Source organism: Pteropus medius, unplaced genomic scaffold (genome assembly GCF_902729225.1).
Source record: "Pteropus medius unplaced genomic scaffold, Ma_sr-lr_union100, whole genome shotgun sequence".
Classification (NCBI taxonomy): domain Eukaryota; kingdom Metazoa; phylum Chordata; class Mammalia; order Chiroptera; family Pteropodidae; genus Pteropus; species Pteropus medius.
The window spans coordinates 264591-283845 of NW_024355523.1; the positions used below are offsets into that span (position 1 = coordinate 264591).

Consider the following 19255-nt stretch of genomic DNA (forward strand, 5'->3'; position numbering starts at 1 on the left):
TAAAAAATTTGAAAGATGACATTCTTGTGATCTCATCTGCTTTCTAACCTCATGTTCCTAGATGAGCTGTCTTTAATTCACCACATTATCATGGATGCTAAATATAGCCATTGCTCACATTTCCACCAAGACAACTCACCTAGACCAAGCATATGTAATGAAGACTTTCCTAAGGACTTTGAGAAAGGTCATAATGTCCATTGCAGACCAAAATTTCTGTATCCATATTAGCTATTTCTGCTTTCAAAATTCTTTTTGACTATCTAGTCACCTTGGGATCTGTTTGAATTTTTTTTCCTATCCAGTGGCCAGCATTCCACATCACTGATTCCTCTCCCACCTCTTGGAATATTTCATGAGAATTTGAAATTATTTTCCTTTATAATTTAGAGCATTTCAGCTTTCTTTAGCTCCCACTCCCAAACCCTAAGATGCCCATTAAATAAAGACTCTAATTCTAAAAGAATATAGTTTTAGGAGGAAGCTGTGATTGAGTGTATATTAAAAAAAAAATCTCCATATGTTTATGTTCCCTAGGATGATGGCTCAATTCAGGCCTGGGATAACCAGACCAAAATTCCTGAGGGCAAGGACTGTCTCTAGAGCATAATCATTACTTGGCATATAGCAACACGTAGTAAACATTTTTAGAAAATAATTATTGAAATCAGAGTCTTTGATGAATATTGGGATAAATGACCAGCAGTTTAGTAGTTTATAGTGACACCATGGGGAAGAAAATGAGGAAGCCTGATCTCATTTCTGTATTTCCTCAGTATTTGGTTGCGCTTGTCATAACATAAATTAACAAGTATCATTGTATGTTTTGGTTATTTTACAAAGATGGCTGTGTTCTGGTAATGATTGATGAAAAATTGGTGGTTAAAGTTTTCTGAAATTAATAATAGGATAACAAAAATAATGGTGGGACATTAACCAACACAGAAAGGGTGCAGAGGAAGATTGAGAAAATAAATTAGCATTGTATTGAACTAATTTATAATGGTGGGACATTAACCAACACAGAAAGGTGCAGAGGAAGATTGAGAAAATAAATTAGCATTGTATTGAACTAATTTTTTCAATCATTCTCTTTAAAAATCTACTTTTAAGTAGTAATCTCTTAAATTCTCATTACGACCTAGATAGTATTTCCCCATTTTACAGAAGTGGAAACTCACGCTGAAAGTGGTTTGCTAACGGGCGCAGGAAGAGAGGGAGAACTAGAACTCAGTCCTCAGGTCATCACGGCACTTGAAGACTAGAATTATCTCTTTCAACTGTGCGTTATAAGAAATTGTAGAAAGAACAAAGGTCAGGTTTTGTTACCTAACACCAACTCGTTTGAAACCTTTACAATCGATGGTTGCGGCGAGCAGCTACGGAACCCCGAAGTAGTCGATCCTCTCCAAGAGCTCTGCGTGCGCGTGCCTGAGATGGTGACGTCCACTGCGCGCCCGCGGCTGCACCGCCGCAGTGCTCCGTCGCCATAGCGACTGCCCTGGCAACCGGGAAGCTCTGCAGGCCGACGGGCGGGCTTCGGGTTTGGAAGAGCTCTGCTCTTCCTAGCACTTCCCTCCGGTCTGCTTTCTTCCTTCCCTCTTTTCTTCCCTCCCTTCTCTCACCCCCTTTGCACAATCATGGCGGGCGGAGCCGGGGACGTTCGGAAGCTTTTCATCTTCAGTACCACCCAGAATTACTTTGGACTAGTATCGGAACCCTTGGACCAGACGTTGCTGTATAACAGTCTTGAAATCAACAACTTCTTGGATGACGGGAATCAGATGCTCCTCAGGGTGCAGCGATCCGACGCCGGGATCTCCTTTTCCAACACGGTATGGTTTCCTGCACCCCTGCCCTGAGCTCCCTTTACGTCCCCAGTCTCAGCCAGAGGGATGTCGGGTCCCTCTACAGCCTTCTTCGTCGGATCCTCTTCTGGGGCCAAACGCTGTCTCCGCCTTAGCTGAGCTGTTCTCTTCCTTCAGCGTGTATTTTCCAAGCTTGCATTCCACCTGGCCAAAGGAGGTTGCCCGTTCACACACCCGAAGAGAACAATTATATTTCTTCTAGTTTCTTTTCCCTAAAGTCTAAAAACAAACACCCCTCCCCAAACTAAACGAAAAAACTTACAAAATGATACAAAGTTTAAATTCTTTTTTGATGTACAGTATGCAATGCATTGATTTATTTAATTGCACCGCTGCCTCCACTGGCAGGATTGCTTAAATGGTTGCATTTGCAATCAGGATGTGTATATAAATTACATATACATTAATATATGTTAATAAATTAAATATATACATTGATAAGTTAACAAACATACATTTGTTTTATATATATCATAAATAGCTATATTCTGGGTAGCAGTGAAGGTTAAAAGCTTCCTAACGTCCTTGGTATGTATATATCGAAGAGTAATACACAGAAAATAATTGCCTCATACATTAAAGGAGCTTATTAAATGGATGAAAGGTAACTCAGACATATTTTTAAACCTTTTCCTCTGGTGTCCACCAATGTCTCTATGTCTAACAGAGTTTTTGAAACAGCAAGTGCATTTTTGTAGGATGATTGAATCATTCACCCCATTCACTATGAATCTTTAGACTTGAATTTAATTCCACTCTATTCAAAAAACTTTTATTTTGAACTCATTACATGCAAAGCATTGGTGGATTTAAGAAAATATAAAAAGGATGGAATATCATAGCAAACATTTATTTTCTCTTTACACTGTTAGGCACTGTTCTAAGTGCTTTATGTGCGTTAGTTCATTTAATATTCACAACACTATAAGATAGAAACTATTTTTACTTCCATTTTATGGCTGAGGAAAGTAAGGCACAAGGCTAACTGTTAACTACCTCACTTCTCTAATAAGAAGTATAATTCATATTAGGATTCCCTGCTTCTGCCTTCCAGAGCCTCAGTCCAGTGGCCTACAACACCAGTCCCCAACCACCTGGGCAATTACTAGTATGGATTGTGGCTTGTTAGGAACCAGCCCTCACAGCAGGAGGTGAGCGGTGGTGGAACAAGTGAAACTTTATCTGTATTTGCAGTATTTACAGCCTCTCCCCTAGCATCACTGCCTCAGCTCCACCGCAGATCATCAGGCATTAGATTCTCATAAGAGCGCACTGGTCCCTGGTGCCAAAAAGGTTGGGGACTACTGGTCTACAATGACATATACTCAACAAATTATAAAATTAGAGAACACTGTTGGAAATGCCACTGAAAGTTTAGATAGAGTGTATTGGGAAAACAAGATAAGGGGGGGTTTGAATTTGTGAAAAATGTATCTTGGGTTGGATTTTGAAAATTAAAACTTTTTAAAATTAATGCCGTTACTAGTAGAGCCCAACAGTGTATTTTATTTTTAGTCATACCCCACATTACAGATTTTTAGTCATATTTGAAAGTGTTTTGTTATATATTAAGTTGTACTTTAGATGTCTGAGAGCCAGCATGATTTAATGTTAATAAATTAACAAATATTTATTGAGTACCTACTATAGGCCTAGCACCATCCTAGGTGCTGGGAATACAGCCATGAACATGTCAGAGTTTGTCTTCAAGGAGTAACATCCAAGTGGACAAAGATAGGTGAAGTACATGCACACAGATACATAATGTGACATAATTTTGAGTGTTGATAAGTGCCGTTAAGATAAAAAATAATGTTAAAGTAGTGGTGGGAATGGCATAGGGAACTGTATTTGTACAATAGGAAGGAATACCTGTCTGGATTAGTGACTTTTGAAATGAGATTTGAATGATGAGTTGTAGGCATATATAGATTTAAGGGAAGAGTGTTCTAAGCAAAAGAAATGTAAGTACCAAGTTTCTAATCTGGGTCTTACCTTGGTTTCAAGGGCCAGGAAAAAAATCCAAAATGATTGCTGAAGTTTAATAAATGACTGGAGGGTGGAGGATTGTCACAGGCTGATCATTTAGGACCTTGTACCTCATTTAGGTTGAAATAGGAAGTTGGTAATCTTAAGCAAGAGGGAGATGTGATCTGGTTTATGTTTTAGGATAGAGGTTGGCAAACTTTCTCTAATAGTCCAGATAATATTTTAGGCTTTGCAGATCATATTTGTTAAAATTACAGCTATGCCATTGTAGTGTGAAAACATTCATAGAAAATATGTAAGTTAATGAGTATGGCTACAGTCTAATAAAACTTTATTTTTGGACACTGATATCTGAATTTCATATAATTATGTGTCATGAATTATTTTGATTTTTTAAAAAATGTGAAAAACATTTTTAGCTTGTGGGATGCACAAAAACAGGCAGCAGTTTGTAATATGTTGATCCCTGGTTGATCCCAGTAGGTAATAGCGGTATTTCACATCCTCAAAAAACAGTGTTACACCTTGAATGAATAGTTATCAAATTATAGTGAACTAGTAAATAGTGGTTGCCAATGTTAGGGAAACTGGGAGGAGCGGCTGATTCTATTTTCCTTTTCTCAAGGAACCATGAGCAGCTGTAACCAACTGATCCTTTGCTTTAACTCTGACTTTGGCTAGGACAAACTTATTGTCCTGATTGATGTTCCAGGGAGCCTTGGCCAGTGATTGTAGTTGCTGTCTTCAAAGTATGATGATAGAATGTGTATTTTCTGAATTTTCTTTTTTCAGATACGTGTGATGAGGAAGTACAAGGATATGTACTGTTTAATTACTAAGTAGTGACTTTTTCGAATTTACAGATCGGCAGCTTGTTATCTCACTTGCTTGTAATTGGAATAAAATGTTCACACTAGCAATAGAATTCTAATATGTGAAAATGAGAGTTTCAGTAATGCAGCTACACCAGTAAATGCCAGTTCCTTCCTAGCAGCTGAAAAATATAATGATTGGGATAAAAGAAAAGTAAAGTGAAAGCTCGCTCATCTTTAAGATGTTTTTCATACACAGCAGCTAACTTGTTTGAAAGCTTTTTAATGCCTAGGCTTCTCTTCCTGGAAGAAGAAATGATAACAACTGTGAAAATGAGTATATAATGCAGAATTTTTTTTAGGTAGTATACTTTTCAGCTAATGAAGGAATTACTATTTTTTTTAAAAAAATTATTATTAGTTTCAAGTATACAGTACATTGGTTAGACATTTGTATAGTTTATGAAACGATCTCCCTGATTACTCTTTCCTCTGGCTCTACACGTAGCCATTACATTACTGCTGCCTGTATTCCCTAGGCTGTAATTACTATTAACTGACCTATTTTAAACATGGCTCCTTTTGTAAATTCCAATTTAGCTCATTCAGTTCCAATTTTAAATAATCTAGTTATATGACAATTTAATAAAAAAAGTTATACTCAAATAGTTTAAGGAAAAATTTTTAGTTCAAGTAAAGATGATTTTAGGAGACAGACAACTGAGTTCATTTGGGTGGTTGTTGACTTTTATGTACAACTTAAAAAGCACCTTTTAAAATGCTAATTTTAGCTAGAGGGTGATTAACATCCTGGAGTTGAGTGGAGAAGCATACTGCTAATCAGTGTGTACCTAGGACACACAGCTTTGATCTGAATCTTGCTGGAGTGGAGTAGTTAGCAGTGTTATGTCATCAATATTCACATAGTACCTTCTGTTTATAAATCAAAGTAGATTTTGCCTGTAAGTGGGGAAACCTTTTAAAACCTAGGTATTCTTAAAGAGCAGAGAAAGTTCGGTTGTAATATAATATATAATTATTTTAAAGTAACTATTTTCTTAAGGGATAAAATTACAGTGATACATTTTAGGAACTTTTCTTTAAATATTAACTTATGACAATAACATTAAAAATCATTTGTTTATCACTTTAGATTGATTTTGCTGACACAAAAGATAAAGTGCTGGTGTTTTTCAAGCTGCGACCTGAAGTAATTACTGATCAGAATCTACATAATAACATTCTTGTTTCATCTATGTTAGAATCACCTATAAATTCCCTTTATCAAGCGGTACGGCAAATATTTGCGCCAATGTTGTTAAAGGTGAGTAAATTAAAGTAGCTAGATGGTCATTCTTTTTTTAACCTAGGTTATTTGGATAAATGTTTTCATAAACGCAAACATAAAAAATTACTTTACTTACAGTTAATGTTAATATTTTACTTTTTAATTAAAATATTTTTTAATTAAAAAATTTATAGTAAGCTTTGTTGACAGATAGAGAAATTGGAAAAAGATATAAAATGCAACCCACATCAGTTCTTACATTACTATAAGGACTTCTTTCCTCTCTTATGAGATGTAGATAGTGTCAAGCTTTGAGTGAAATAGGCATATCTGGACTTTGATAGTGTTTCAGGAAGCCAATTTGATTGGCAAGCTTTTGATCAATGTTTGTTCTTGTCTGTTTTTATTTAGGATCAGGAATGGAGCAGAAACTTTGATCCCAAACTTCAGAATCTTTTGAGTGAACTAGAATCTGGATTGGGTATAGTTCTACGAAGATCAGACACTAATTTATCAAAGTTGAAATTTAAGGAAGATGACACACGAGGTATATAACCATAGTTTAAAGAAAGTCAAAACTATTGTCTTACTGGTACATTAGTAGATTAATATATTCTCTCACAGATTTCTTTCCATGCTTTGGGATCTTCTCTGAGCTTGAGCTTTTTTTAAAGGAATAGATCTATATGGATTTAGAGAAGAGGAAAATGTAATCTTTCACAATGTTCAGTTCATGGAAATAGGAAATATAGTTGATTATTGTTATTTGCATTAGTTATGTTCTATAAAGTCACTGTAAAAACTGAATTAGTAATTACTGCACCTTAGCTCCTAGGGGTAATACAGAATTAGGTTCCCATGAGTCTCTGGTCATGTTCAGTGCTCAACACATAACCTTGTCATATGTGTATTTGTGTTTAGAGACACTTTATATAATATATATTGTTGGCTAGTAAACATTGACCTCATGACCAACAGCATTGTAACTTATGCATGAAAGGAACTTATCAAGCACAACTTTTTTTCTATAAGGCACATCACAGTGTGCTTGTGCTTAGGAATACTAGCCAGCACTATGTTTGGGGGCATTTTAAACAGCAAAGTCACCAACAAAAAGCACAAAAATGTGAAAAATGTGACACCAAATAGACTACAAAAAGGATTTTTGTTTACTAAGAAATAAGAAACAAGAAAGCAGTGCCGCTTTTATTCAACTTCATCTGGGAACTTATGTGTAGGGCGACTCAAAGTTTTCACTGTTCTGCACTTGTCTGTGAATGACCACACAAAGCACTGAGAGTATTGATTTTAGGTTACAAATAAATATTAGCAAGTAAGTGAATTCCTATATACAGAATCCATGAATAATGAGGATTAACCCTAACGCACACTTTGAAAAGATAATATGCCATTGACTTTTATTTTAAAATGTATTTTGTCAGAGCTAATTATAATTTTATTGTGGTTATAGATAAATTATTATTTATTTGAGAAATTAATATGAAATGCATGACATACACAAATTATTATTTTAAAATATTGGATTTAGTTTTATTTTTTGCTTGACTAGTAAATTATATGGATCCAGAAAGAATAGTGCATTTATTTCCAGAATGTGATTAGGCAACTAAAGATTATCCAGTTCATTGGGAAATTTAAAAGCAAATTTAAAAGTAAAACTATTTTAATTTGCTTATATTTTGAAATTTAATTGCAAACATTTATTGGTTAAATCACAATCATTTTCAATTTGGATAATATCCAATAGCATGAATGGTTCTAGTATTAGATTTAGAGAAGCCTAACATTGGAGAAGCAAATTAATAGATGTAAGAAGCAAACTGACCATATAGGTATTAATGGTTTACAAAAGCATATAGCAGTCATACTGAGCAATAAACTTATTGTGAAGTATTAATTTAGTGCTTTTATTATTTCTAATGAATGTCAGTAAGAGCTTTCTGTTGATAGAAATTGTAAAACTTTTCTTCTATACATTCTCAAGAATACATGAAATATGCAAAATCAGTGTAATCGAACAGATAACTTTCTAGCTTTTCATTTTCAATTGATATATGTTTTTCCTTTTTACCTTTTCAGGTATTCTTACACCAAATGATGAATTCCAGTTTTGGACAGAGCAAGCTCATCGTGGAAGTAAACAGATTAGTAAAGAAAGAGCCAGTTATTTTAAAGAATTATTTGAAACAATTGCAAGAGTATGTGATTCTTACACAGTTATATATTAGGCTTTTGATTAAAATACTTTAGGATTCTGCTTTTAATAGATTTATCTCTGTTTTAAAATCATTACTTGATGATTGCGAACAAAATATATCCTTCATATATAGCAGGGTTTACTTAAGGTGTGTATTTAACATGAGTACAACTTCGAAATCCAAACTTTTGAAAAAGTTAAATTCTAATCTCTGGTAAATATTGTTCTCAAAATATAACTAGTTTTCTGCAGGTAGACAAGAAAAAACAAAAACTTAGTACACTAATGGAGATGTATCCATGTGGAGGTAATATATGTTCTTTTGAAAGAATGTTCACTTTATTCAAAGCATTTTGAAGTGAGCTGTAATACAAAAAGTCTTAGCTTTATACTTATTTGATTCATTATTCCTTGATGTTTCTACAGAGAGGTTAAATAAATGACCATTTTAATCATGATTATAAAAATTCTTTCAAAATAAACAGTAATTTCCATTTCCAATGTTTTTCAATATCATTTTAATAAATGAAATGTTTGCAATAGTTTTAAACTTTTTTTGTAACAGTAATGAAATGTAGAACAATAAACCTTGTACTGTGATTGTATTATTAGTAATAATTATTAGCAATACAGTAAATGAATAAATAAAGATATGTCAGCTACAATGGGTAGTGTATATATATGGTGATGAGGTCACTTATATTGGATAAATAAAAAAATGAATTCAAATTTAAAGAAAATTAGGTCAAGCAAAGGTAAAAATAAATGAATAGACTTCTTGCCATTTTTATTTTTCCTTCTGGCTTTCATGAAATTTATGTTTGTGAAGGAACTTATATGGTATTTTGCATAGAGAATTAATATATCATCTGGTAGAAAAGGAGAAAATAATATGGCAGCTATTAAAGTCGTAGTAGTTGAAAAAATCTGAGAACATGTGACTTTTGCCCAATGTACAAATATGATTATGTTTAAAAATGAATGTGTTTTTGTTCTAGGAGTTTTATAACTTGGACGGTCTATCCTTATTGGAAGTGGTTGACTTGGTGGAGACTACTCGGGATGTGGTGGATGATGTATGGAGACAAACAGAGCATGATCATTATCCTGAGTCACGGATGTTACATCTCTTAGATATCATAGGTACTAGGAAAGAAATTAACTTTTGAAATTTTGCAAGCCTTATTTTGTTTTCTGTTTTTTTTTCTTTAAGTGTTTACTTAAAATGCTCCTTAATGTAATAATTGTTGCTTAAAATATCGCTTAAAGCAAATCATATAGGGTTATTTAGATAGATATTTGTATATAGTTGGTTAATTTAAATCATATGTATTTAATTCTTTGACCATCAATACAACTAAATTTACATAAATTTTTAGTCCCTATACATGTATTAATTTTGACTTTATTTTGTAGTGAACTGAAAAGTTCTTTAATATTACATTGGCTTATTTGTCAATATAAGAAATGCAAATACTAGTTGACCCTTCTCATTATTATCGAAAGGAAATTTTAGACAAGCACATAAAGATGTATGTATATTTATTGGAATATTGTTTGTAACATAAGAACATATGAGAATTGAGAAACAAACAGCAATTGAGAATCGGTTACACAATGCGACATCCATACAGTAGGCTCTGCAGCACTTAAAATGCATATGTATTTTTTATGTACATGATGTAGTGTAAGATGCAAAAATACTTCTGTTTTTGAAAAATATTTGTTGTTGCCAGTGTTCGTCTAAGGATGTGCATGTGGTATTTCATAGATCTTTAGTTTGTTAACTTGTATATTATTTTAACTTTGTCATAAGCATGTATTCTATAATTATTTGGTAAAAAGACATTTCCTTTAAAAGTTTGCTTTATATTTTATTAGGTGGTTCATTTGGAAGATTTGTTCAGAAAAAGTTGGGAACTTTGAACCTATGGGAAGATTCTTATTATCTTGTAAAAGAAAATCTGAAAGCTGGTATTTCAATTTGCGAGCAGTGGGTGATTGCCTGTAATCATCTAACAGGTCAGGTGTGGCAGCGTTATGTTCCTCATCCATGGAAAAATGAAAAATATTTCCCTGAAACACTTGACAAACTTGGCAAACGCCTTGAAGAGGTATCATTTCGTTATTTGGCTCTTTGTCTTTAACTGTGAAGTAGCTCTTCACCTGTTTATGAATTAATTTTATAATCAATAAGCACTACACATCTGATAGAAACTGTTTATTTGGTTTCCACCTCCTTTCTTTTCTTTGGTGTGTGACTGTTCAGGTTATAAGTTGTGAACTTCTGTTTTGTTCTTCTTTGTTATAAAAAAGATAATCAACTCATTTGTCTATGTATGAAAGCTATCAGACATTCTCTTGGCTATCGAAATTGTTTTTAAGTAGGTACAGCTTTTTACAGGATACTTGGGGAAAAATTCAAAACAGCTACATAATTTTTGTAAGTTACAGTTTCAGTATAAACTTGAAGGGACAGGCAAAATGAGAATGTGCAAAGATTGCATAGCTGATTTTTTCCTTTTTTGCCTACAGGAACCATGGTTCTTTGGGGATTTTTTAAAAACCTATTTCATCATGAAACATTTCAAATGTATATAAAAGGAAAATAGTATAATGAATGCCAGTGTATCCATTATTTACTTTCAACAGCCATCAACCTTATTCAATTCTTATTTCATCTTTGTCTCCCCCTGCCTTCCTTTTTTTTGCTGGAGTATTTTTAAAGCCAATCGAAGAAATCATGTATTTTCACCCTTAAAACATAACCACAATTGCACTATCACATCCAACAAAATTACAATAATTTCTTCATATTATTTTATATCTAACCAATGTTCAACTTTTCTGATTGTCTTAGAAATTTTCTTAAAGTAGATTTACTTGAATCAGGCTGCTTCATAGGTGGTACTATATAGTTCTTTCCTACTTTTAGTTTGATAAGTGGAATCAGGTATGTTTAGCCTAATCCACCTGTTATAATGTTCTCCATCAATTTTTTTTTATGATTTTAGCAGCCATTGATGATCATGGAGAGTTGCAAAATGTTGATTTTTCTAATTCTACTGTTCTTCCTGCATTTATTAGTGATGACGGAAGAACTTTTTCTCACCAATTTTTTAGTCACCTTGAAATACAGTTGGTATAGAAATGGCGGTATAGACAATTCTTTCCTTTTATTTATCACTTTTTTAGAACAATGAATAAGTGTCATACTAAATTCCATAGGCAATCGATGAAATGTTTTTTAATAGAGATTATGAATCCATGAGTTTTTATATTTTGTGTTTCCATCCAGTATAGTTATATTCAAATTGTTTTATGTTTGGGCAGTGAGTCCCCCCTTTAAATTGGCTTGTATGTTATTTTGATAAGAATCCAGTATTTCTTTGATAATTTCCTTACTTTTAGTTCTCCCCAAATATACCAGTCAATCTTGTACATTTCTGTCTCATACCTAGAATTAGTCATTTCTCCAAAGAGGCTGGTTCATTTTTAGTAGAAAATGTTATTTAGCAACAAAAATCTGGTAGGGGAGTGTTACATTTTACTTAATTATCAATACTTTTAGGCCTCAATAGACAGAATTGTTAAATTGGTGTTTTTGTATTTAGAAAAAAAAAAAATCATGAAATTATACTGATATTTCCAACTGGAAGATTATAGTGTTTTTACTTAACCTTTTAATTACCTTTCGATTGTTGGTGGGAATTTTAAATGCAAAATACAATAATTTGTTTTCCAGCTATTTGTAAATTATGCATAATAGAGTTAATATCGTTTCGTTATCAGCAGTGCAATATAACGCAAATTTATGAAAGTCAGAAATACTATATTAAGGAGGAAAAGTGTTAAAACTTTAAATGAGCTTTAATCATAGCTTAAAAATATTTAGATTTTGTATATTTTCACTAGATTTGAGCACACTGATTGCTAGTAGTGTGATGATACAATATGTCTTTGAATATTACTTTCATTATTGATGAGTGGTAATTCTCAAAATTATAATTTCAGTTTTATTGTTCATTTCAGAGAAACTAGTTAAAGAATTTTTTGCTCAGTATCTTTAGATTTTAGACTGATTAGTGTAGATTTATTGACTTAAATGAATTTGTTGTTTTAATATCTTGTGTTTTAGGTCTTGGCTATTAGAACAATTCATGAGAAGCTTGTCTATTTTTTACCTGCTGGTGAAGAGAAAATTACATGCCTGGCTCGAGTATTTGAACCTTTTACTGGCTTGAATCCTGTGCAATATAATCCATATACTGAGGTTTGAATATATATGTGTTTCTCTATATAATTTCCTTTTTGTGTTCTTTTTAAAGGAAGATTTTTAAAATATTAAGGTCTAACAATATTCATAATTTGTTTAGCCTTTATGGAAAGCTGCAGTTTCTCAATATGAAAAAATTATTGCACCTGCGGAAAAAAAAATAGCAGGAAAATTGAAAAATTATATTTCAGAAATTCAAGATAGTCCACAGCAGGTAACATTGAAATATTTCACTTTTACTATTTCCTTTAAGTTATTTTAGGAGACGTATGTGTACTTGCCAAGTTGATCCAGTTGGGATGAACAAATACTTGTCTTATTTTGTATTAGCTTCTTCAAGCATTTCTGAAATATAAAGAGTTGGTGAAGCGTCCAACTATAAGCAAAGAATTGATGTTAGAAAGAGAAACTTTACTGGCAAGACTCGTGGACTCAGTTAAAGGTAAAAGTTTATCAGCGATAAAGGTGTTTGCTTCAGAAAATATTTTTGTAAGTTACTTTTTTCTTTGTTGTATAACATTTATGATTAAGACTACGTTTTATGACATCTATATTACTGTTATAAGTGACAGATTTTTAAAATTAACTGGTTATTTTCTTTCTCTGTTGTATTTGATATGTAAGATTCCTGAGTATAAGGGACCAACTTTTATTATTTTTCTACCCACAACATTTGACATAGTACTTGGTCCATAGAAGGCATTTAGAAAATCTTTGCTGAATGTGTGTTATCATTTATTTGATTTAAATTTTATAGATTTTCGATCAGACTTTGAGAATCGATGCCGAGGAATTCCTGGTGATGCATCGGGACCACTTTCTGGCAAAAACCTTTCAGAAGTTGTTAATAATATAGTTTGGGTTCGTCAGCTGGAACTGAAGGTATTCGTTTGAATAAAAGTTGAATACTAATTATAAAATGTGCTAAATTAATGTTGAAGGCACTCTAGAACTGTAGTGAAAACATTAAAAAAATTCTCTGTTTTCCTTGGCACATCCATCTAATTTTCATGTGAAATGTAGAATTCTGAAAAAGTGCTGAGGAGATTCTAATGGTTTTCCTCATTTCTTGTATAGAGATAATTATCAAATAATTTCTCATTCTAATTGCACTTGTTACAGGTAAGTGCTTTAAAAAAAGTGTTCAAGAGAAAAGCATCCTTTATATTGCATTAAGAAAATTCTTTGAAAATGTACCGTTTTTAATCCTTTGAAATGTATCATTGTGAAATCTTGGTAGTTGCCAAGTCTATCTGCAAGTATGTTTATGTAAGTAAATCAGGTTGAAAAGAAGTTAAAGGAAAGGTGAAAGGTAATTATGGCATTGTCTAAGGTAGTGGCAGCAATTTATAGATTTAAAAGACTATTTAATATTATCAAAGTTGATCTAATAATCTTATATACTTATCAATCAGTATGTGGTATAATGTCTTATATTTGGTTCGTATAATAAATATTAATTTTAATCTGTGATTAAGAACAAACGGATACAGATATTATAAAGGCTAGCATGAGAAAGAATTCTACTTATTGAAGTCGATGTTTTATTTTCTGGAATATTGTGCTTAATTTCATCAGTCAGCTTTCCAAGGTGCTACAGAATTATTTGTACAGTTATGGAGGAAGGGCATTTCTCTCATTTCATTGACCTTCCAGTTGACATAATTATTGTCTAAGCTATTAAACAGAGCATTTAGTAAAGGACCTAACTTACTGCTTACTATGTATAAGAGTATTACTGAATTCTTGGAATTTCACCTGAATTTCTCTTATCTTGCCCTTCAAATTATGCCTCGTATGCATTATCCTCTGTGTTTTGCTATTCTGAGGTTGTATAATTCAGAAGCAAAGTAGGAGTCGATACTCTTATATTTACTGGCAAATCTACTTTACTGTTTATAGATGAATGGGAAAATAATTTCTGAATCACAGATCAGAGAAGGGGACTATATTTTATCCTAATTTTGTTAGATTTTAAATAATAAATATTCTTGTTATTTGGCTTTTTGAGGTGGATGATACTATCAAGATAGCAGAGGCTCTTTTATCTGACTTATCAGGATTTCGATCTTTCCATCGAAGTGCTGAAGATCTCTTAGACCAGTTTAAACTATATGAACAAGAACAATTTGATGATTGGTCCAGAGATATTCAATCTGGTTTGTCTGATTCCAGATCTGGTTTGTGGTAAGTATAAATATACTAAACAGAGAAATCTACACAAAAATCTTTTTTCTTATGTTATTAATCCAAATGGCAAGGTGGAATTAATCTCAGCTTTGTCCTTTCTTCAAACTTTCTTCACACTCCTTTAAAGTTTTTTTGTTAGTTTTTGTTTGTCAACTTTTAAGTCCTAAGGTTGGAAACTTTGCTGATATAGTCTGTTGACTGCTTCCCCCTTGTTTCTCATGTCTGTTCCCCAGAACTGCAGATTTCCATTTTGGAATTAGGCTTTCCCTCTTCCATGATTTTTTTTTGTTTTTGGTATCCATGTATGTTTTGTTGCCATTTGAGTTAGCACACATTGTAAATGCTAACATTATATTAATTTTAAACTCCTTGTAATGAGTATTTCTTCGTGGCGCCCAACATAGTAAGGGTTTGGTAAATATTTGTTGAGCTATACTAAACATAATTTAATTGGTCAGCCTAATTATTCTAATGGGTATTTAAAACGGATGGTCTAGAAAAGCCATATTTCTTTGTTCAGGCAAACTTTCCCCAGCATATTATTATCTGTATTTTTAGAAACTTGTCACTTTTTAAAAGTAAGTTTGTCCATAAGGTGAAATTCTCTTTATAGTCCCTATATTGCTACAAAGGTTAATCAGGCCTAAAGTGGTAGCTTCTTAAACTGAATGAATTATTTTTTTCTTCTTTATCTTGCATTTTGGTTGTAGAGGAAGGCCAAAACAACCAAAAGGTGCTAGGGCATTAATGATCATAACTTCATGCTGTTTAATTCTTCTTTTCTACCCTAAACCTAAAATGTGAAAGATGTTCCAGGCTAAAAAAATATTTCTTTAGTCAGCTAATTTTGGAAAATACACATACTTTTATCACTATAGCACCAGTGAGGATTCACTATGTGTGACAGCATACCAAAGTACTGAGACCTGCTGTAATGAAGCCTATTAAACTTTGTTCAGTCCAGTGTTTCCCTTTGGTGATGAAATTTCCCTGAGTCCCACTTTTTTTTTTTTTTTTGATTCGGCCCATTGTTATCCCACACACTTGAGATCAATGTGTTTCTGAGAACGTAATATTTCAGAATATATGGTATGAAGACTAATATATATATATATATATATATATATATATATATATATATATATATACTCACTCTATATATATATATATAAAGTACCTTTTAGAAAATGAACCAAAACCTTTTCTCTTTATGGTGGATGTGATGTTAGTTTTGATTCTTACCTGAAGGTTAAGAAATTGATTTGATTTGATTTTTTGAGATTGATTTTTCCAACTTCAAAACTGCTTAGTTGAAATAATAATGTTATATTTTAGATATTGCAGCTTATTATCAAGATTCGAATTGTGAGATACAATGGGGAAAAAGATAACTTGACAACTGTAATTAAATTAATGCTATATTCACAGAAAAGTTACAAAAAAACTATTGTGTTTTTCATCAGTCAGAAGAGTGAGACCATGAAACTTAAAAAGTTATTCATTTTGTTTTGTAGTATTGAAGCTAATAGTCGAATTATGGAATTGGATCCTAATGATGGATCATTAAAAGTGCATTATTCAGATCGGTTGGTGATTCTTCTGAGAGAAGTTCGTCAGCTTTCTGCACTTGGCTTTGTTATTCCTGCCAAAATACAGCAAGTTGCAAACATTGCACAGAAATTCTGCAAGCAAGCAATTATTCTTAAACAAGTATGAAATTATATTTTTGAAAACATGGCTATTCTGAGTTCATCACATTAGAATATTTTAATAATATGAAAATTGACTTTTCTCTGAACTTGTCTCCATGCACTGATATGTTCTTTCTGATTAGAAAACTCAAAGTCATCCTTCAATTCCAAACTCAAAATTTACTTTCTTTGTCTTCCTTTAATTGAATGTTCCTTATTTTGTGTGCAGTGCAGTGTGCAAATCACTCTGGCTTAAAAAAAATATTTTTTTTCTTTCTTGATTATTTAGATTTTAGAGGACAGGAACAGTATCTTGTGTATTTTGCCTTTCACTTGTTCTTTGTTCAACAAAGATTCATTGAGCATCTCTACTGCCAGGCACAGTGTAGTGACGATATAAAAATGAATATATTACTATCACACTCTGGTGCAGGGTTTCTCAGCAACAGCACTTTTGATATTTTGGACTGATTCTTTTTTTTGTGGGGATGTCTTGTGCATTGTAGGATGTCTAGCAGCATCTCTGGCCAGTAGCACATGCCTAGTCCTGACAATCAAAAAATCTCTAAGCAGTGCTGAATATCACCTTGGGTGCAAATCAACTGTGGTTGAGAACCACTGGTCTTGTGGAAGAGAGAAAACTGAACATTGAGTTCTTATTAAACATCAAGCCTCTGGTAGATGTTATTTAAATTAATCCTGTTATTTAAATTAATCCTGTCACTTGATCTATGGAGGATTAAATTAGTAACATCATTTTCCCAGTGCCACACAGCTAGTAAGTTATGAAGCTGCGATTTGATACCAAGTCACTCTGACTGCAAAGCCCATATTTATTCTATTTTGATTGATATAATGATGACAGATATGTGAACGAATAGATAACATTTAATATATTATGAGTACTATGTTATAGATGTTCAGAAAGTCCTGCGAAAGCATAGGGGTGGTAATTTTCAATTTTTTTTCCTGGGTAGGGATAGAGGTAGTATCAGATAAATCTTTAAAGAGGAATGATGTTTTGATCTGAGTCTGGAAGAGCATACATATGTTTTCTCAAGAGCACAAGGGGTTGGTGCAGGTGGTCATTTCAGAAAGAGAGAGGCTTGCTTGCTTTTGTATCTAAAGTATTTAACACAATAGGAGCTCAAGAGATGAATGAATGGTCGCATAGTATTTGTATTTACTCCTGGAAGAACAATCGGGAAGATCTACTTATATATAGACCATTATTATTAGCAGACATTTAGTTAGAGTAGGAAATGTGAAGTGATGTTGGCTAGATAGCAGTATGGCCAGATTTTTGTAATAGTATGTGTTCCGTTGCTTCTAGTTTTCCTGACTGGACTTTTTCTGGGACTGTTGTGCTATAGAATAAGGGGAGTGGGTATCCCCCACCAAATAAAGCATAGTTTAATGAATACTAGTGGAAAGAAGTTAAATTAGTTAAATATTTTTTAAGCATCTCCTCTGTGCTAAGAATATTGTGAGGTGCTGGTGATACAAAAATTAAAAGATGGTCTCCTTAAACTTTCTCCACGGTCTCCACTTGATCTTCCTCGGACCTCTCCTTTTCCTCCAACAGAGTCGACAGTGTCCTCTTTTGTCCACCATTGTACTTGGTGGGTATCTCTATTTCTTGATTCATTCATTAATTTGACAAACGTTTATTGAGTGCCTGCTATTTGCTAGGCACTGTTCTTGGAGCCATCATTCTAGTATGGGTGATAGATGGCAAACAGATAAATAATTCAACATTAGGTAGTGATAAGTACTTTGAAGAAAAATAAAATGTAGTAAAAGGATTGTGACAGGACCGCTATTTTATCCCAAGTGATCAGGATAGGTCTTGAAAAGGTAATATTTGTAAAGAGGCATGATAAAAAGTGAGTAAAAGAACCATGCAAATATCTGGAGGAAGAATATTGCAGAGAGAGGGAGTGAATGACATACAGAGTTCCTGAAAAGAGACTCATTTGGTGGGTTAGAATAATAGTGGTGAGGCCAATTTGGCACAATGCAATGAGGGACATTTATGGTGGGGTAAAGGGACAGTTTATATAAAATGTTTGTGCTGGGTAAGGACATGGATTTTGGATTTGCATTTTATTCTTATGTATATTGGGAAACCATAGGAAGATTTAGGTAAGAGTTTTGAGGGTTTGGATTTTATTCTCAAATGTATTGGGAAGTCACTGGAAGGTTTTGAGTAAGCAAAAGGTATGTTTAAAAAAGGACTGCCCTGACTGCTTTGAAGGCTCTGCATAGACAATAGGAGGCCTTGATTGAAAAGAGAGAGATGAATTAGGACCCTGTTTCATTGGTCTTGCCAAGAGATGAGGGTAATAGGTTTTATAATCTTTGTTTAATCAGCCCTCAGGATATGACTTGGCAAATTATAGGAACTCAACACAATTTGTTAATTGTGTATAATAATACATGCATAAATGCTGTAGTGGAGATGAAAAAACTATTTTTTGTTAAATTTTAGAATTTAGAAGTTATTTCCATTCAGACAAATAAAAATGGAAAAAAAAGGTGTGCTATTTATTATTGATTTTTGCTAATTAGATCTTTTACTTTGTAGGTGGCACATTTTTACAACTCTATTGATCAACAAATGATTCAAAGTCAGAGGCCAATGATGTTACAATCTGCCTTAGCATTTGAACAGATAATTAAGGTAAGTGGACGTTTCATGTTATTATAATTAGATTTTACAAATGAAGTGTATCTTATTTCTTAGTTTTTTAGTATACCCTCCAGCTTAATATAGCCATTGATCTAAAGCTGTATGTTGCTCGTCAATGACATCTCTCACTTTTAATGAGTAACATTTTTTTCAAACTGTAGATTTAAATGGTTATAATGTTTCACATATTTTGGTGCTGATTTTGATCAATTGAATTAATATGTATAATAT

General features: G+C 32.8%; 1 protein-coding gene across 1 annotated transcript in view; it reads left to right on the forward strand.

Moving 5' to 3' along the window:
- Positions 1-1495: 1495 nt before the first annotated feature.
- The window catches only part of DYNC2H1 (dynein cytoplasmic 2 heavy chain 1), a 255285-nt gene continuing 237525 nt past the window's right edge, over positions 1496-19255 (forward strand). Inside the window, exons 1-13 of the mRNA XM_039858749.1 lie at positions 1496-1835; positions 5823-5993; positions 6369-6504; positions 8058-8176; positions 9174-9318; positions 10057-10289; positions 12314-12448; positions 12552-12665; positions 12782-12893; positions 13209-13333; positions 14463-14638; positions 16156-16351; positions 18920-19015. Of these exons, the coding sequence (XP_039714683.1) occupies positions 1641-1835; positions 5823-5993; positions 6369-6504; positions 8058-8176; positions 9174-9318; positions 10057-10289; positions 12314-12448; positions 12552-12665; positions 12782-12893; positions 13209-13333; positions 14463-14638; positions 16156-16351; positions 18920-19015 (1953 nt within the window). The 5' untranslated portion in view covers positions 1496-1640. The remainder of the gene's footprint in view (positions 1836-5822; positions 5994-6368; positions 6505-8057; positions 8177-9173; positions 9319-10056; positions 10290-12313; positions 12449-12551; positions 12666-12781; positions 12894-13208; positions 13334-14462; positions 14639-16155; positions 16352-18919; positions 19016-19255) is intronic.